At 36.1% G+C, this 21,655-nt stretch overlaps 1 protein-coding gene across 1 annotated transcript in view; it reads right to left on the bottom strand.

Moving 5' to 3' along the window:
* The window catches only part of Nmdar2 (glutamate ionotropic receptor NMDA type subunit 2), a 478,712-nt gene that overhangs the window by 77,577 nt on the left and 379,480 nt on the right, over positions 1-21,655 (bottom strand). The window contains exons 7-8 of the mRNA XM_076789520.1: positions 19,523-19,700; positions 18,386-18,524 (exon numbers count right to left, since the gene is read on the bottom strand). Coding sequence (XP_076645635.1) covers positions 18,386-18,524; positions 19,523-19,700 — 317 coding nt within the window. The remainder of the gene's footprint in view (positions 1-18,385; positions 18,525-19,522; positions 19,701-21,655) is intronic.

The following is a 21,655-nucleotide window of genomic DNA, read 5'->3' as shown; positions in this document are numbered from 1 at the left end:
AGAAACAAATTTATAACAGTTTATATGTATCAATAGATTTAAAAAACAGAAGGACGTTTCCAATATTGTTCTCGTTTACATTTGTCATGAGGTCATTTTTTATGGAAAATCTGGATCGTTGAGAAGAGAATTTAGGACATTCGAGTACGATATGTTGGATGTTGTCGGACACGGCGCAAGTTGTACATTCCGGTGGGTTTTGTTTAGTTATCAGGAATTCGTGGGTATATCTTGAGTGACCTGTTCGGATGCGGGTAGCTGCGACCTGATCTTTCCTAGAAAGTTGTAAATCGGCTAGGGTTTCGTAGACATTGGTCTTAATTTTATGTAGTTTGGTTTGGGTGCCATTAGTCCAATTTGAATTCCAAAAATTTATTATGGCTTTCTTAACAAAGTTAAGTTTCTTTTGCAGCTTTGTCTGCGGCTCCGTTACCAATGAGGCCAACATGTCCAGGGATCCATTCGAAGTTAATATATTTATTATCGTTTTGGATTTCTGATACAATTTTTTGGATACGTTGGATAGTATGGTGTTGCGTCGGATTGCCAATGGCGTCAAAAGCGGATTTGGAATCAGTAAATATGGAAAATTTGTTTTTGTTAGAATTCTGAATGTATAATAGGGCATATAGTATGGCATGGATTTCACATGACCAGGAGGAAAAACTGTTAGGGAGTCTTTTGGTGAAAACGTGATTTTCGGTAATAAAGGCACAACCACAGGACGAAGCAGTTTTGTTTACCGATACTGGTACGAATAACGGTACGAATAGGACATTTCATATGCAACAGCTTAATATTTGGTCCAGTAGATGTCCATTCCAGATGTATCAAAGTCTGGCCAACAGGCGGCACCATCCGTTCGCGCCAACAACGTAATGCCAACAATTTCCTTAATTAGCGGACGATCCGTGCGCGAGTCGGTCACGCACTTCGAATTATGCGCCTAGGTTCTGACCGTGCTGGATTTCGGCGTACGTGTGTTCGCGTACCTATCTCTAATAGGGGCACATAACGCGTATGGCATGGGAAAGCCCTTTACGTGCCCACGAGAATGCCAGGTCGAACGGTTAATACCGATTCCGCGTGGTCTAGCACGATCTGCTTTCGATGATTGATTAATTGTCTGCTACACTGTTGCGGATTACTATTTTGCTGGCGATCGCAGCTCATGCCGTGAGTTGACGTGCTAATTTGGGTGATCCGATGCCCGGGGTCACTTGATTTACACGATAATCGCTCAAGTATAAGTCATTGCTACCGGCGATCAATTTTGAATTTGCTAAATTGCAATTACATCGCACAGCGGGCTATTCGCACCGAAAATCCGGGCAAGGCTACAGCTAAATTCTTGTACAGGGTGTGTAAAAAGTAATGGTCATCCGTCCTAGGGGAGAATCTACACCTCTGGATCGGTAGACATTTGTCAAAGAAACTTGTCGCAAAAATGACCGGAGAATATAACTATTTATGCGTTTGAAATATTTTGTATATGGACGAATTTATATACATACGGAACGCTATATAACATCTGTTTTGCAATAATAATTTGTGTAAAGCGATGTACACGTCATTATAAAATTTGTGTCTTTTACAATATGTCACTAACATGAACCAGTACAGGTTAATTGTTTTTATAGAAGTATCGCTGATGACATAAATTTTGTTGCAACTATAAATAAACGTAATTCGAGAGAGAAGGTGCGAACAAATTTTTTTAACCACTTCAATTAGTTATAAAATGTCACTATGAGCGAAACCAGAATTATTTGCCTTTTCATTGTAAGCACAAACTTTTTGCAAGTATAATGATGCAAGAACAAGTACGCAGGCTTATGCTGCAACATTATACAATTATTAACAAAATTTTCAGAATTATAAAAAAGATATTTGAATTATTAATTTCTTTCCAAATACCATTAATCGCAAAAGATAGGAGAAGTAATAATTCTGCGGAAGTGTAGTACGTACCTGCTTGATAAAGTTTCATAAATAAAAAATTTACATAACTTTCATAAGTTTCAGAGAACGATTAACCCATTTGCATCATAAGGAAATATGAAAAGAAGGCCACCATCACTATCGGATCTTATTTCAATAATTCGTCTACGTTTCAGAGGCCTAATTTCTTCTTCACTATAATCAGAATTACTACTTTCATCTCCAACAACACCCTCTATTACTATTTTTTAGCTAACAAATAATGATAGTAACCAACAAAGTTGAGCGTATACATACGGCTCCGGCGATAGTGACCAGAAAAATTGAGCGTATATATACGCTAATTATGGTAATGGGTTAATAAAGAAATATGCGCTATAAAATCTCTTAATTTTCGACGAATAATCCAGCTTCGTAAGTCTATAAATAGAGAAAATACACCGATACACCATTTCTCGTATGTTCTAATTTTGAAAATAGACTTTTGTCCAGCTTTTCGGTGCAAATACTGTGCACCCTTGTGCATCGAATGAAACGTTTCGATAACCAGTCGGCAAGCAGTAGGCAATTCTCATAAATTTTTATGTGCCAAACTGGAATCGGAAAGTTCTTTTTTTTCCATCGCCCTCAGTTTTTGTGAAATTCAAGTTTGATAAAGGAAACATTTTCAGCTTCAACATTTTCGTTTCCTTTAATCATAAAAAAGGAACGAATGGTTTATACATAAAACTATTCTACAGACTTCTCCAAATACAGTGAATTTGCGATATAGGTCGCTGAGGCCTGGATGACAAAGGTCGTGGAATTATCCCCACTACTGTTCTTCTTTGCATCCGAAACTTTAATCGTTTATTACATAAGTAAATATTATCGGAATAGTGTCATATTTGGTATCATTTTCAATAGAAAAATGCCACGAATATGTCGGTGAAAGTCCCGTAGAAAAATAATGAAAAATAAAGAAGTTTTGTTATTGAATTCTCCTGGTCTCACACCGATATAACCGGCTCCGCTGTCCTTTTCTACCTTCGGCGCGGATCAAAGAATGGACGAAAAGCAACGTCAACGAAGACAACGAAACACGCATAAATGTTCTCGAATTATCGATTTTAAAAACTAAACGTACATTCTTCCTTTGAAAAATGTTCAAAATAATTTGAACGCAGATCTCGTTTTCGATTGAGAAAATAAAGTAGTTTTCCATGGCGCGAACTATTGTCGACAATATTTATTTCTTGAACTAATGGTTTTTCGATAAAACTGCGTTAATACATTTTTATAGCTAATGGATCGATTGATGCATTGAAAACTATATGATTCCATTCAAAGAAAAAGAAAAATAATCTTGACTTTCATATGCCTTTTACACGTTCACTTATAAATTCGTTCGAACCACTGTCTCGAGTAACAAATATGTGAGCAGATAATTGCATTTAGAGATTAAAATGGGTTACCCTGTATAAGAAATCTAATTTTAAGACGTATTATCTTTCCATCGTGGAGCATGTTTCCACGGAACAGTTACAATAAACGGATCGGCCGCGAATCAAAACCAGGTAATAAGAGTTTTCCTTTCGAAAACACTGTTCCATTAATTGACCTGGCTGACGTCACGCGGGACCGATTTTCGTCGACGTCGGGGCTTGTTACAACCGTGATTGTGATTCCTCCCTTCCGCGGAGAATCTTTCGAGTGTTTCGTATGAAATTGAAGATTACATTTCGCGGTCGACAGCACTGCCAATTCCCGTAGACGCGATTATACGAAACTGAGAGCCGCGACATTGTCGAATTGTTCCGTGCGGGGCAATGATTTCACGCGAACACCGGCATGCCCTGTAAACAGCTCTCCGATGAAACAACCAGCAAGAAATTTCATTCCAGATTTAATTAGTCGCGTTCCATCGGACGGTTACTGTAAATGCCTCCCGCGACCGTGGATTTTCAGTTCGAGTTTCGGGCTCGAGGCACTGCCCTGAAGGAATAAAATGTCGATTCCTGGGGAGTCCGGCGTTGATTGGAAATCGACGGACGATGAAATTGGAAGTCGAAAGCTGCTCGGTGAATGTCCAACGAACGCGAATAACTACGCCTGATACGAGCGGTTTAGGATCTCTGAATGACGCTATTAAATAGAACGATCGAGGGTGTGCTGCCACTCGGTATTCAGTATCGGCGTGGCGAACGTTCCAGACGTTTATAAACAATTGATTTAGGTGAATGAATAGTCGTCGAATTTCATGGAAGGAAGAAGTCGATTAACACGTTCGCCACCGGCGTCGCACACGTGTGACGAGCAGTGCCGGATTTATACTTCTGCCGTTTAGGGGACACTTCTACACCTCAGCTCTCCTTAAGGGGAAAACCTTGTATAAAATTAAGTTTTTGCAGGGACCATAACTGTTATAACCAAAAAGAAAAATAGTCATGGAATAACAAGTGTTTCATCGACTAAAATTGTGAGAGAAGTTCATTTCGATCACCCATAACACTATTTTTTTTAATAAAAAAAATATTTTTTTTTTTCAATATAACATTAATAAATGATACCTCAATTTTTAAATCGATCTGCGCATTACATTTTGCAAACAAAATTCTTGAAAAACAGGCCATTTATACAAGAGCCCGTAGGCATATCAATAGCACAAAGCACAAAATCATTAGTACTACCCTAATTCTGTTCAACCTATTTTTCAGATATGGGTGGAGTTAGGTACGTGCATTCTGCATTTACCTACCACAGGCTTTAAACGATTTCTTCTAGTTTCATACAACGTCATTCAAACATGGTATTTTTATTTTTAAATTGGTTAACATTTTTATTTAGTTGTTGTTATTGTTGTGACTTGTGTCTTTGGTATTTTTCAAAAAATTTGCCGCCTTGGGTTATAGCTCCTATAGCCTCCCCCTAAATTCGCCACTGGTGACGAGCGCAATTTTGTAGTTCATTTATAGAAAATCGAATTGATTTTATGCATCTCCGTAACTGTCGCAAAAGTCTCTACTGTAACTGTTACAACTGTATCCCCCACCATTGGGGAAATCCCAGAATTCGACGAACGAGCCAGCGAGGGGAGTATCGGCGAGACTCACACTAATGTAGCGAAGCAAAACATTGCAACTTTTCTAATTTTTTATTTTTATTTTTATGTAACTTTTCCCATTTTATTTGTCTCTTTTTCGGATTAAAATAATATCTAACATGATATCATTACGATTATAATTACTCGTATAATAAGCGATTAAAGTTTCAGGCGTGAAGGAGGTCAGCGAATGGAAAAGGAAAGAGGCTGAGAGTCTCTCGAAGCGTTCGGAAAAGATAAAAGACTGGCGCGATCTCAGAACTGTAAATAAAAAATTAAACTCTTTTACTTTTGGTCTTTCATGAATCAAACTTTTAACATCGTGTTCCTCTCGGTTTTCGAATTAAAATGACATCAATCACGATATAGTTACGATCATAATTACTTGTGTAATAAGCGATCAAAGTTCGGGCGTGAAAAAGGTCACTTACAATACGCTGGAAATTTATATATTTGCCGTTTGAAGAATGTTCGCACAGTTACGTTGAGTATATACATTTTATTATACTAAATATCATTGCATAATCTACTTTTAAAACATATATATAGTGTTGTAACATTTCAGTAACATTTAATATTTCTCTTTTGTCAACATTTTGCCTTAGTTACAACGTTGACTCTATTGGTATAGCTTTCATGTAATTTATTAATAACATCAATTAAATTTATTTGCCATTCAATAGCACGCGTGTTCGTCGAATTTTTAAACTCGATTTTCTTGAAAATAAAGTCTCATATGAAAAAAATATATGCTACATTTTTGACTTATTTTTTTTATGCAGAATTACCCCTTACCGATAGTTTATCTTTTCATGTGGATAAGAGAAGGTCATAGTCAACAAGGCGGCACATATCTCATTGATTAGGATAGTTTTATACGAGGTATAGTAACATTTCAAAATAAACTCAGAATAAATAAATAAATTGATTAACTTATGCAAGAAATAGAAAAGTCTATCCAAATCTCGATATGATTTCAATATTGAACATTTTATTTAGTCCATTTATGGTTTGCAAATTGTTACTACACAGGCGACGTGAACTTTGTACTCTAATATAAGCTCATTATATACTTAAAAACTTTCACCAAATAAAAGAAGAACATGACATGACAAGTAGCGACAAAATGTTGCTCGATGTTGCTTCAGTGTAGACATAGGCATTTTAGTTTGGTCAATAAAAAAAAGTTTGTTTTTTAAGAGATCGTAACAACTCAACCAAAAAAAAAAGGGAATAAAACAAAATTGAGATAAATTGTTAAAGACCCGATGGCACAGCGTTACCTGCTTATTTTCTGCTCCAGTTACATAATTTTTTCCTGTTAAACGCGTTTTGTCCTACTCGGATGTTTTCCCGATTATTTTGACCGTTACCCGTCTGGTTTGATCGTAATGGAGTCAAGAGTTTGTTTCAAGCCGTATAATTACCTATTACTTTCGTCGAGGTGGAAACGCGCGTCCACTGTACCGAATAAATTCCTCCCGTAATGCAACGCCATTATTGGTGACTTCCGACCCGACTCTGACATAATTAAAGATCGCTTGCACTGACAACTCGAGCGCGAATTGTCCACAAAACAAACAGATCTGTGAAAACAGATTTTCAGTAGATTTGTGACTGTCGAGGCGGCACGACGTCGAAATATTAGAGGTCCTTTCCGGAAGCATTGAATCGCCTCTAATGGTTAGACGGTATAATATTGAGTTCCGTTGCCGTTATAATATCAAAGAAATATTGATTTTTAGATTTCGATAGTCAATTTAATTTTACACTCATTTTTTTCAATCTAACGGGATCTTTCAACTCTGGAAAAATTTTAATTTTTTGGGAGGACATTCGTAAAAGTTTTTGATTAAAATATCTCAATTTCAATATTATCCTCGTTTGTACGTTTTAAAAATTAGTCATCGTATGCAGCTTAAACGTAGTTTGTTAGAATTAGAGTATAACAATGAAGCAAGTAAATTTATATTTCAGTTCATCAATATTGCCCATATAAGCACAAATAACGTTTTAAAGAAATAAATTGGTTTATACATTACGTTTTAAAAAAATGAATTGGTTTTAATCTCCCTCCTAAATTGCATCACAAAATATTTCAAATTATAATTCGATGGAAGTGAAAGCTTTTTAGCAACTAAATTTTCTATAATAAGAACTTGATATTTTACTATAAGCAATCAACAATTAGAATAATACAGTTGTATAAAAATGACGTGTTACGTAAGATCTGATATTAAATATTGTTTCAGTGCATTGAAAATAAAGAATTTTATTGATTATTGTCATATTATCTGCAAGAGAATCTTACATTTCGAATTAAGCTTTAGTTATGAACAAGTATTAATTTCATATAAATATAAGCAGTATCTATAATAAAATGAATCACTTTATCTCCATTATAAAGTAGTAATATAATTTAAGTGTACAATATTCTGTACAATTTTTTCATAAAATTGACACTTTATAATTTCGTTACAAGCAAGTATTAAACTTAGCGGAAAATGGATAATTACCTTAAATTATTTCTAACAACATTTACTCGTGTCTAATACATTTTTTGTACAGGTACATAAATGTGCTTCCTCAGCATTTCTGTATTTAAATTTTATGCTGACATAAAAGCGAATGCAGACGGTTAATACAATATTTAGAATCCTTTGAAACGGTTAATTCTTTCAAGCGAAGTTGAGTACTATTCTCAGGGAACAGAAACTGAAAAAACGAGGATAATATCACAACAGACGAGAGGTTAAGTATCCCGAGCTATAATTCCCTGGTTTAAAATGGAAGGCGAAAGATAAACGGCTGCTGAACATCTTTCATGAAATCTCCGTAGTAGTTAAACAACTTAATATTGTCGTTGAAACTTATAGTTGAATCTTAAAATGGTAGTAAAAATCTCTGATGCATGAATCGCGGGACTTTGTACCATCGAGGAAAATTAACGGTCTTTATAAACTTATTCCGTAATACTTGCAAGATGGTAGAGCTTAACAAACTGGTAGTGGCAAACAATATTTAGGGTAGACATTTTCATGGTAGATTTGTGATAAAACACTAGAAAACATTTTTAGAGAACTCTTTCACGAAATTCTTCAGTTATTTTATCGTTATATTTGGTTTCATTATCAATATCCATTATTCTATTAATAAAGTTACAATATGGTAGTTTGATACAATTTCTCACCCTCCCGTTCTGCTTAATGAAAATGGTGGACTATATTAGAAAGCAATGGTAATGACTATGTTCTTAACTTTCTTCCACAAAAATGCTGAATTTATCAAGAAATCAAGTTTTTTAGGGCCAAGCCTAGGGTAGTTAGCGCCCTGCTACCAAGATCTTTTATAGCGCCTCCCCTACATTTTTTTAAAGACAATAGTGAATAATTTTTGAGTAATAAAAATAATAAAAATATAATATTGATATTAATAATTTAATTTAATATAAATCTTTATAAAGTATCTAGTATACAAAATAATGTAATTAATTACATAAAACACTACATAAGTACTAAGTAATATGCATAAAACAAAATAGATTTACTCGTATTATAAATTCTTTTATTCTTAACAAAATTAAATTTGTAAGCAAACATTAATATTAAAATTTTACTTTTCTGGCTTTTATGCTAGCAAATTCATCATTCATAATTTAAATAATTTCTAGCATGGCAGAAACATCATGGTCTATTGCAATTATTGATAAACCTACTAATAGGTTTCTTGAGACATGGATGACCTTGAATAATTCTTTATTATTGTTAATCTCGAGAAGGATATACCGGCAGAAGCTACTGTTACGGGCAAAGATAAAAAAATTCGTAAAACAATGGCTACATTTCCAAATACACACTGCAAATTGTTGGCAGAAATAAAATTTAATATGTCAATTGTATCTGAATAAGTATTAAGATCTACAAAGTCACCTAAAACCTTCGGTTCATCAAATAATTCTAATGCACTTATATTTTTATCTGTACCATCCTTAAGCATACTTCTAATGGCGTTACAATATTTTCTTAAAATTTCTTTGTCCATATTTTTTCTCTTTGACGTCGTAAAAAATTTCGCGGTTCAAATTTATTTTCTCTGTAATTTGGCGAATGGAAGCCTCATTTATATTGGCACGTTTTTTAAATTTATTTTCAAACTAGTTTATTTAAAATATTTAAAATAACATTCATTTTGACAGTTTTGGTTGATATTTAAAAATTTTAAAAACTACAGTTACTTATTTATTAAATTGAACTAGGACCAAATATTTATTTCAGATAAATTAAAGTAAATGAGAAATGTAAAACAATTTTTGTACATTGTGTCAGGTTCTAAGAAATAAAAAAGAATCTGGTCAAAAAGAAACATCTGAAAAGTTTCTTTTAAAAATTAATTGTTCAAGAATGAGACAATTAACTGCAAAAATTGCAGTTAGAAAGGTCCTTACATATATTACTTCGAAATTCAAAAACCTGGTTGTTATGCATTCCAGGTTGTTCATACCATATTCAAAACCCGTTGCAGTAATTATATCGCGGGCAAGTACGTTTAAACATTGAATATTTCATATCCACCGGTTTCGTAGTTCGCTAATTGTCGGGTCGAACGATAATGGAAAAACTCGTTCGAACATTATTATGCGATATTCGCCGTCGACTTTCAGCACGTGGCTCATTTATAATTCGGCTTTTCCAATTCGGGCGGGAATGAAGTTCCGCAACGTTTTCGAATGGCTACGTTTCGCGTTTTTTACCACATTGGTAAAACGTACGATCATATGCTGAAAGTCTGCTACGACGATCTAAAGCTATGTCCACACTGAAGCAACAAGAAGCAAATTTTATAATAATACGAGCAAATTTGAATAGAAGAAGAAGAAGAAGAAAGCAACACAACCAAAACTAGCGATGTTGGTTCAGTGTGGACACAGCTTAACATTATCAGTTTCAGCTAGTAGGAATTTCGTAAATTATTCAGCTCACGCGTGTATTGGCCATATTATTGGTGTGCATTCGCGATTACAAACGTGACAAAGGAAGTGGACGAGTGATGTTACAACACTTGTAATTAGAATGCGGATTTTATGCATTTGTAAAGAGCACAGTTCACGAAGCTTAAAAGAATTGAGGAACGTCGATATACTATTTTATACTTATTTTATACTCCTGGTTGAGAATTGGTTTCGATGCTTTTTCGGCCAGTTTAATCTTTCGTCTCGATGTAATATATTTGTTGGACACGTTGCCTGGTCGTAAGCAAATCGAAAACTCTCATCGCTCCACTGGCCGTTGCATTCCATGTCACAATTTAATATTTATGAACGGTCGCGTCTTCTTAATTTTATCACCTATGTACAGTGTTTACTCGATATATGTCCAAAACACGGGTCTAGCCAGCGACATATATCGGCCAGGAGATATATGTGGATCATTCTTTGATCCACGCCGAACTCTAGAGGTGACCGAGGTATCTCGAGCTTCTTGACCCCTCACTAGGTGTACCCCACGGCAATGGGAATAGTTCTGAGACTTTTATCGGCTAGGAATTTGGCACTTCTATACAGTAAACACTGTAATGATTTTTACCATTGTTTCTAGTAATTTTATATAATTGTTGTACGCACGGAATGAATCTACTAATTTTTTCAAAGATTTCTCGGATAGATAGTGTAAAGGTGCGCGTCCACTAGCAAGTAACTTGCGACACTTCTTGCGAGCGCGACTCGCAGAAGTGTGTACATGTCTCTGCAAATATTGATGCAACTCACTTTCTGCAATAATGGATGAGAGTGGTCACCGAACATGTTGCTCAATAAATGTCAAGAGTGTCTACATTATTCAGATTGCAAATTGCTGCTAGACAGAATCATAAGATCAGCTTTGCTAAAAAATGTCAGCAACGACAAGTCAACTGTCTGTGTATCAATAATTTAAAAAAAAAAAGGAAAACCAGAAAAATTAGGTTGAGAAATTGGATACTAAGACGGTGTTAGCTTGGTGTTTACGAAGCGCTATTACATGAATTGAGAAGTGAAGATCCTACACAACTTAATAACTTTCCACGTATAAGTATAAGTGATTTCGAGTACCTTTTGGTAACTTGTAGAACCTATGATAAGGGAAGAAGATACGCAAATGCGTCGTGCTACTTCGCCGGCAGAACGCTTTTAACAGGTAGGCATAAAAAATATAAAAATTAAGGAATACATATCCTTGTGTTTTTTTAAATTTCATCGAACCGTGAATGTCTCGATACGTGTTATAAAACAATTTCGTAGAGCTTTACTTGGGCTTGGAAAAACGAAGGGTGCAACTTATTGTCAAATTGTAAAGTTCTGTCACAGAGCCATTCAAACTGTTTCAGCACGATTGTTCATTGAAACTTCTTCTTGTCTTCAAAAGTGAAACCGGAGTTTAAGGAACGACGCTTTTGCATTGTAGAAGTTCGCGTTGAATCGCAATAAACGTGAAGAAACTGGCGCGAAGACTTGAAGAAAATTAACTTCAACAACTAGTCGAGGGATTAAAGAACTGTCATTAACGGTGAAGAGAACTGCTAAAAAGGGAACGGAAGTCTTATGAGAACCTTTTCGAATGTAGTCTGATTTCTTTTCATTTCTGGGTAGATTGTCCAATCGTTTTTTGATGTCACCATCGACAATTTTGTTCTAACCGAAATATATTGTAGTCCATGTAAAATTACGGGGGGTTTAAGTCATCATTTTCCTGTTTAGAATTTGTTTAGAAATTACAAGCCTTTTTGGCGATAATGGGCTTCACTTACGAATTTTTATCTCGGGAACTGTTTGTCCCAGTCAGCTAAACTTCTTCTTGTTTTGTTCAGAAAGGATTGGGCTACTGTAAAATAATTTTTTCAACCTCGTTAATGAACTTTATGATGTCGAAAAATGTAAACAAGTTCTTTTTTGCGATTTCTATTATGAGGGGCCAAAGTGATTTAAATTTTGAAAAAATGGTTATATTCGTTGAAGTTTCTCCATCAAAATGAGTCCTTCGGAAGGATGGAGAATGGAAAATTGACGTCACAGTAAGCTGGAAAAGGACGAGGTAACCTCCGTTTCAGCTAGGCAAGTCGTGTGCTCCACTATTATCGTCGGTTGTCTATACCGTTGGTATCAAACAGAGTTGTGCTAATTCAATTACATTGTAATTCAATTACACAATTAAATTACATTGTATTTCAATTACGTCGTAACTGAATCACATAATTCAAACCTTTAAATTATTTCAATTACTAATTATTTTAATCAGATGTGTATTGAAATACAATATAATTAAAATACAGCTCTCCAAATTGTAGCCCAGAACTTTAAAGGAGTGCGTTATATTTTTATGTTTTTCTTTCATATACTTGTTTGCTATCTGTGTGGCGTATTTTCTATTCCTCGTCCTCGTTCATAATACGGCTCGCTATTTTGTAATTGTACTCCAATTTTAATTACGAATTACATTGTAATTTAATTAAATGAAGATATGAATTATAAATTACAATATGACTGAAATACAATGTAATTCAATTACTTTGTAATTATAGTTCCTGGGGTAATGCAATTGTTATTCTGCACTACTCTGGTATCAAAGCAATACCAACAGACCTCGTATACGACTAAATAACCCTATTTACACGTCAAGAACTATATTAGCAACCACTCTTGTCCAACCACAACTTTTTAATCATAACATTATTTATAGATGTCTATTTCTATACTAATTAAATATGTTCTACAAAAAAGGTGTCATTGCTTGATGGAAACCACGAGAAGGTGTTTTCTTCCATCGGGAAGGCATAAGGATGGGTTATGGTTAGAAGTATAGATAGGATCATTGTGTGGGGTGGATGTAAAAATTATTTTGCAATAACCCAATCCTTTTTGAATAAAACAAAAAAAAATTTATAATTCGTAAGATATAAAAATTCGTAAGTGAAGACATTTTCGCCAAAATGGGCAAAAATTGCAAACTTCGAGGGCCTGTAATTTCTAAACAAATTCAAAAGTCTCAAAATGATGACTTAAACACCTCGTAATTCCACATGGACAACAACATATTTCGTTTAGAACAAAATCGCCGATGGTGACGTCAAAACGTGATCGACTTAGCATGGAATTACCCATAGTCAGGCGATCTAACTTCGACTATAAGTTGCACGTAGCGCGCGTTAAAATATCTGCGGCTTCGTGAAAATTGGCAAACTGATACTCGAGGCAATAGCGACGTGTTACACCTTATCTGATACCCGTCGCACGTCGCCTGGGAACCGCCAGATTCCAAATTCCGTTTTATCATACATCGTGCCTTAATATTTCTTCGTAAAGGTAATAAACGTACTTATCAGGGAAAAGTTGATTATTATTGGAATTTAAGATAATCTACCCAAAATATAAAGGAAAAAATTCGAAGAACAAAATGACTAAAAAATATCGATTTTTATACTTTCTGGCTATAAATAACAGTTATTAGTGTCCAAAAAATTGGATTCTTCTCGATAACTGTTATCAATGAAGAAAAACTGTTTTGATTGCTCAAAGCAGTTATCGATGAGAGAAATTTATTTCGATAGCTCATTATCGATGATCGATTTGCTTTTCACTTGTTCATAATTATTGATGAGCAAATGCATTTCAGTTGCTTATTTAATTACTAAGTTGTCTACTCTTTTTCGGTTACCAGTTAACAGTTATCAATGAGAGAAATTTATTTCGATCGCTCATAACAGTTATCGATGATCGAATTTCTTTTCACTTGTTCATCATAATTATTGATAAGCAAATTCATTTCAGTTGCTTATTTAATTACTGAGTTGTCTACTCAAGACGAATCAACACACCATAAGAACAACACAAAATCTGAAAAAAATGTTTCAAAATTTTTTTAACTGGGAGAACCAGAAATAGAGACTCCCGTATTTATCAAAACTAGCGTGCATAATTCACGCTTTGCCCGCAACTCAGGTTAGCGTTGAAGAAACCTTTGCTGCTCTAAAATTAACGTTAGATGATTTACGGTGTAAATCAGAAGAAAATTTGGAAAACTCAGGTTTGCTACATTAAATTTTAATTGTAGCAATTAATTTTATGAAGGAAAATTTTTTTAAATAACTGATTGTCTACCATTTAAAAGTTGTACTATTTAATAAGAACTACTAAAACTTCCTTCATTAAGAAGTATTATGAGCGATCGAAATGAACTTTTCTCATTGATAACTGTTATGAACGATCGAAATAAACTTCTCCCATCGATAACTGTTATTAGCGATCGAAATAAATTTCTCTCATTGATAACTGTTATAAGTGATCGAAATGAATTCCTCTCAACGATAACATTTTCCAACAAGATAAAAAATTTTCGGTTACTTACAATTCTTATTTGTAACCAATATGATTTTAGTCGATGAAATACTTGTTATTCCATGACTTTTTTCTTTTTGGTTATAACAGTTGTGGTCCCTGGTTCTTACAGACCGAATGGAAACGTTTGGACTCGAGGAGACGTATGGAAATGTCATTCAAGCCCGCAAGTATTTCCTCCAATTTTCTTTGACCTGAAATGCACAGAGGCGGGTCACTTCCTCCAGTGAAACGTCATCACCGCGAAGTCGCAAATTACATCGTACGGCTAGGAGCGACGTGTGTCCAACGTAGGGTCTGTGAATAGTCGGCTCCCCGCGGCCAAAGATTTTAATTTCCCTTGAATTGCCGGGGCCAGAGGTAGCCCCCGCATTTAATCCGGCAAAGCGAGTAGGTCGCGAACGAGCTTCGAGCTTCTGATCTGTACTCTACCGAGGTCGTGTTTTTTCCCCCCGTTAAGCGAATATAATTTGCCGACGTCGGGAAGGTAATATTCTTTTCAGCGAATATCGTAACATTTTCGTAATGATATCGCCGCGCGACTTCCAGAAACCATGTGCACCTGCTCGGAGCCTTCTCTCTTTTCCTCTCCCTTTTTTCCCTGCTTTCACGCGGTATCGACGACAAGGAATTGGGTCAGTCAAGATTAAAGATGTCCGTTTTATTACGGCAGACACAGTCCTGCCTGGTGCAAACGCAGCCGCCCCGGCCATCGTAGAAATCTTCCCTCGCACCCTCTGCAAGAGGGTTCCATTGTTCCTTTCTCCCGCAAGCTTCGATATCGCTGTGCTTTTCATTCTCTTCTTCCACCGTTCGGCTTCGTCACCGGTTCCGTTTTTCGTGGCTGCAGTACCGCCAACTTTTGGCTCGACTTTCTTCCTCTTTTTTTTTGCCGCTTGCTTTTTTCTACGACAGACACAGCCGGCCACGCTCTTTCGCACTTCTCGCGATAAATCACCGTTCCGTGACATCTGTCCTATCACCCGGTCTCTCGTTCGCTTGGATTTCGATGGAGTACGTGCTGAACACAAGGTATGTACTAGCTGGATGCACATCGAATGTCGAACTTCGAACGAAGCTTTTGGCGAGTGTATTTTTATTAAATAGTGGCGATGAGAGTGATCGAAATTATATCACACGATTTTCGAGCAATTCGGTAATCAAACAGCTGTACAGCGTGTTTCGTTCATCTGAAAACGGAAATATCTCGTGACGCACTGAAGTTACGAAAAAATTTGTTAACAAAAATTGTTCGGTATCAAGGGAACAATCTTATGGTGTAATTTTTTTCAGGACTCGAATGGTGGTGGGGGAAATTTCATAGAACAGCCGACAACCAGATATGTACCACCATTGCCTACTTAAGAAGTTACAAATTTATAATATAATTTCTAATGCTCTGCGACAGTAAATAACATAATGTGATATGTCGTTGAATTCATCTCGGAAAATTCTATCGTGTTACGACAAAAAAAAATATGGCTCCATTTAAAAAAGTTAATTTCACTTTGAAATTTCCCCCACCACCATTCGAATCCTGAAAAAATTACACCATAAGATTGTTCCCTTCATACCGAACAATTTTTGGACAGAAATTTTTTTTTCGTAACTACATTGCGTCACGAAATATTTCCGTTTTTAGATAAACGAAACACCCTGTATACAGGGTGTCCCACATAAATGGGAACACCTAAATATCTTTCGTATTTACAGTCCTATCAGAAAACTTCAGATGACAAAGTTACACTATTGCAGGGGGCAATATAATGGTGAAGAAAAAAATTTTTTATGTCGTGTTTTTTAATGAAATTTCAAGGTCACCGATGTTTTTTTTAAATGGAATAGTATATTTTTTTACGATAGCATGATAGACAATAAAAAACTGAATTTAGTGGATACCACCTTTTTGACCTTGAAATGACCTTGAGCAAGAATAATCATGTTGAAGCGGATGAAATGTGGAAGTTTAAAGCTTACGTGTTTCAGCAAAGATTGCGCGTTGTTTACGTCGGGTTGACCTTTACACTTTTAAACGGTATTACGGTGTTAGAGATACGATAATGACGTTACGATTTCTGTTGTTGGTATGACGGTTTCGATTGCGCGGTGTTGTTGGTAAGAAGCTCTCGAGTAGTGCTTGGCTGTGCTTATATGTGCTTCCGCCACGATTCCCTCCCTTCGTCATTTTTGGGAGGAGTTTTCGAAGTGGCCTAGGGGCTGTCATTGGCGGAATTGAATTTGGAAGATGACCGTAGCAGACAATAAAACAAGGAAGCGCTTCGGACCTGGCAAGATATAGTGAAGTTAAAAACGCGATGAATAGGATGGCGCGGGCTGGCAAACAGATGGCCCGGGAACGAAATCTGTAGTTAAAAATCGGACGCTAAATAGTTATGTCCCATGGCTCCGAGGATTTTGTAGCTATGTCATAAACGGCAGTTTATTTGGATTCGCAGGGTTGTAAACGGAGCCGTCTCGGTAGTGGTGTAAAAACCGTTTTTTCGGTGGGCACGTGGCGGACAGAAGGCTCGCCTAGGGCATTGTTTAACCCTTTGCACTCGAAGCCATTTTAAAACTCCAAAACGAAACATTTCTTCCGACCTAGAATATTTCCCTTCTATATATAATTTTTTCATGTTATACATACGAAAATGGTGCAATTTGCTCCTACAATACTGTAATGCTTACTAATTTATTATACACAAACAAATTTAATAATTTAAAAAATATTTTGAATAACGATACAGCAATTTTTAGTGGTGCCTTACAGTCACCATTCGAGTGCTAAGGGTTAAGAAGGTGAGGGTGCAGTTATGCTCACCGACGGTCTGAAAACCGTTAAGCGATTAGGTGGTGGGGAACGCGTCGCAACACTGATCCTGTAGAGAGCAATCCACAATGCCATAAACAAGAAGCTGGAGTACGTTCTTCACGTCGTATTATCCAATTTGAATCTTTAATTGTACGATCGTACCGTAGTTAACGAACTCGGGTGTACAATGAATTCTCAGTATACCATATATGAACAATACAAATATGATGTCATTTATCGTCCAGGAGTTACTATTTTTTGATTCGTGTCAAACGTAGAAAAGGACAACGATGCTCGCTGCCGAGGCCTTGGTCGCCAAGGAGTGTGAACGTAACAGGGGCGAGTATATCGGTGTGAGACGAGAAGACCACTACTAATTCAATAACAAAACTTTTTTATTTTTCATTATTGTTTTGCGGGACTGTCACCCACATATTCGTGGCATTTTTCTAATGAAAATGGTACCAAATATGATACAATTCCGATGATATTTACTTGTGTCATGAACGATAAAACTTACTTCCCATTACAATTATGTTAACGGAAAATTAGTGTAAATATGGTCCGAATGATATCGTGTTGGGTATCATTTTAATCAGAAAAGTTCCACAAATATATTGGTGAAAGTTTCATACAAAAATAATGAAAAATAAAGAAGTTTTCTTATTGGATTAGTAGTGGTCTCCTGGTCACACACCGATATACCTGACCCGTATTATGTAACACTCCTCTGAGACACCGAGTCTCTCGAGCTTCTTGGTCCCTCCCGATACGTATACTCCGCGGTAGTGGGGATAATTCCGCGACATTTATCGGCCATGCCTCGGCGACATATATAGAAAACTCACTGTATTTCTGAGATATGTTGACGTCGACATGGTTGATTCTTTTATGTAAATCATGTATCTTTAGAAACGTTCAGATGCTGCGACTAGGAGGAGTATTAATACTAACCGTACCGGTCACATGAGCTAGTTTCACATTTTCTATTTTAGAATTATTGAAATTATAAGGATGGTTCCATTCGAAATTATTAAACAAATTTCTTCACTCGAACACATATTGTTATCAAAATTCCGAGAAATCTAAATATAAATTCAGGCTTGTAATTTTTATAAAAGAACGTGTAACAGTCACGTGCTCGGTACGGTTACCGTTAAAAGAGTAATAGATCTTCGTCACTCACCTCCTCCCAAACGAGTTGTTTGCTCGCACCCGGGCGTAGATTCATAATTTTCAGTTTCGCCGCTTTCAAAACTCCGTCCTGAGTGAACTCCACGTTAGGTTTCGCATGATCATGCTCGACCGACACGTTCTTCAAGTACCTGGAAATGAAAACACTTGATTGCCGGTATACAAATCATACTTCTTACCCGGACTCCATCGAAATTGAATTCAGAGAGCCATTCGTTCAGACACTTTTTTGCAAAAATATTTCAATAGAAATGATAAGCTGTTTCGATTTTTTATTCACTTTATAAAATCGGAGACACGTTTGTGATTCTGATTTTGAACAGTAACGTTGAACAAAGCAACATTTATCTAAATAGATTCTTTAAATTTTTATTTGAATACATTCTGTCAAAGAATTTCAAGTTTATTGATTGTGTTACGGTACAAATTGAATTTTTTGGTCCTTCACGTTCTTCATTTTCTAGATTGTCATCTCCATTCTGTAGTATCTTTGATTAGTAGATAGTTCGTTTATTAATCACCACATTTTGACCAAAATTCACATAATGCTATCAATAAGTTATTTTTCCACGAATATAAAAAAGAATGCATGACAATACATTGAAGGACGTTGGAATATTTATTTACAACTAAAATTAGCAGACAGCGGATCTTTATGCAAAATAAAAATATTCTACCTGAATTGCAACAAACTGCAGTGTAGTAGAAATAAAACTTCAAGAAATTTCATCATATTTTTTTCAAAATTTAAATCACTTTGGCCCCTCATCGAAAGATCGCAAGAAAAGAATTCATTTAATTCTTCGACATTATAAAGTTAATTAACGAGGTTGAGTAAATTATTTTACAGCAGCCCAATCCTTTCTGAACAAAACAAAAGGAAGTTTAGCTCAATGGGACAAACAGTTCCCGAAATAAAAACTCGTAACTGAAGCCCATTTAAACAAATTCTAAACAGGCAAAATTATGACTTAAACCCCCGTTAATTTCACATGGACTACAATGTATTCTTAATTTAGAACTTGGACTTGGCGTAAAATGATCCGTTGTCGACCATCCGGACAAAGTTACATGCAACTAAACAGATACCGTACTGGAGACTATAAAGTGAAAAACAGACAGTAATTACTTGAAAAACAGTTCTCCAGTGTTCCATCGAGACTCTCCGTAGTTTCCCTCGCATCCAATCTGAGTGTTTAGACTCAGATTCTGGTGGTTCACGAAATCCTCGACTCCGTACGCGTAAACCTTAACCGCAGTTGTTATCTCGCTCACCAGACTCTCCGTGCTCGTATCGAAATGCACACCTGAAATCAAAATTGACGCAAAATTGATTGCCGGGGCAATTGCTTCGGGCCGCAAAGTGGTCGGAGTACTAGGACGCCGGTTTTCGGAAAATCACTAGACCTATCTATTCTGTAGATTTATGATACGACCGACAATTGCCAGCTAACTGGAAATTGTCCAAGTCGTATCGACCTCAACGACAATTTTCGTGTGGTACAATAAGTTATCTGTCCAATCTAGTTGACCAAAATACTTTTCCAATTCATTTCCTGCATTATTGGGTTGTGACATAAATTCTTCCGGTTAGAAATAGATTTATGTTCTACTTCTCAACGATTTAGTTGTGACTCATTGCGAATGCAGATAACTGACAGGCGTTTGCCTCCTTCTGCGAGTGCGTAATGCTCCAGAAGTAAGCGACGGAGCGTAATCGGGAGCGCAATCTCGATCTCGTCCGCAGGGGGGGGGGGAGAAGGTAGAACTAGGGGGGGGGGGTAACTCTCGGTCCACTCGAAAACAATGCCAAGCCTAAGTATAAGTACCCTCACCCGCAATACAGTGATTTCTCTATGTATGTCACCACCCCGTGAGGGGCCACGAAGCTCGGGAGTCCTCCGACGCCGAGGAGTGTAAACATAAAACGGCTTAGGTTATGTCTCCTAGACGATACAGGATGCTGACAAGACTAGTGTTCCTGATTTCTCAACATTTTTCATTTCTCGAGAAATGAGAAATAAGACTATATATCTTGGGTGTCCTTTTTCCAGTGGACTCAAAAATTTGGAATTCCTTTGTTAGAGTCCGGAATTTATTTTCTTCTGCCGCCAAACTCTTGACACTAAATTCTTGAAGGCTATCTGCAATTTCTAATTCTAACTGGTTTTCCAGTGATAGTTCCTCATTCTGAGAATCTGAAAGTTTTTCACTATTTTCATAAGAATCATTATTATATTTTCCAAAAAGTCTGCTTAAAATTTGTTTTGCCATTTTATACATATCTGCCTTGGATGTTAAATAAAAAAAATGTATCTTCTGAATCTTTTTGCAGAGACTCTGGATTATGCAGATATTTTATAAGGGATACAACAATCTTGTCTCTCCTTTTAGATATTTCTTCTTTAATAACAACAAGAAACTCATTACTCAATTCAATATTCAGTTTTTCTAAAGTTTTAAATAAGAATTTTGAGAGAATTTAAGAATTTATATGTTATAAAATAAATGAGTTTCATAAGAATTTTCCTAGATTTAAATTTCTCGAGAAATACTGGAATTTCTCCAGTGTTGTTGACATATATCGAGAATTCACTGTACGTCAAAAACCGGTCCCGATCCATCGTCTTATATCGAATGGAAACTGTACTTACAATTTATATAATCCGTCAGATCCCCACATATAGTATCATATTAGATTCCCCACATTTTCATAAATGTAGGGAACACAAGTTAATTTCCCCGCATTTTCTTGTTATAATTAGATTGACTATTGCTCATAGGAACAGAATTTTATAGAAGTTTACGATCGTTCTCGTTGTAACTTGTAACATTACAACGCATCTTTCGCCAGATACTCGCGAGAAGAATTCGTGGGATAGTTTCTCGTCAATCTCGATATGCTCCAGTAATTTTCGCAGAATTTTTATTCAACCGTACCCGATGTCAGTCCATTGCTCCCGCGTTTTAGATTTCAAGCGGATGGAACAGGATATCCCAATGACAAGTTCACAGAAACAGTTTCGAAAATCGATGGACGCCTATATGCAGACACAACTGGCTTTTGGGTATTGCTGTTCCGGCTTCAAATGGCGGAGAAAAAGGGGAAAGTTTTTTTTTTCAATATCTCTACACGATCTCTTGGTTGGAACGCTTATTTTTTTTTGTTTTGCTATTCTTTGTTCGGTTTTCACATGATCTAGATTAATAGCACAGTGGTGGGCACAACAGAATATTTTTTATTGCAAAAGATGATGAATTA

The sequence above is a fragment of the Halictus rubicundus genome, chromosome 6 (genome assembly GCF_050948215.1).
Source record: "Halictus rubicundus isolate RS-2024b chromosome 6, iyHalRubi1_principal, whole genome shotgun sequence".
Taxonomy (NCBI): Eukaryota; Metazoa; Arthropoda; class Insecta; order Hymenoptera; family Halictidae; genus Halictus; species Halictus rubicundus.
The sequence above is the reverse complement of the archived record's forward strand: the minus strand, read 5'-3'. Positions and strand labels throughout refer to the sequence as shown.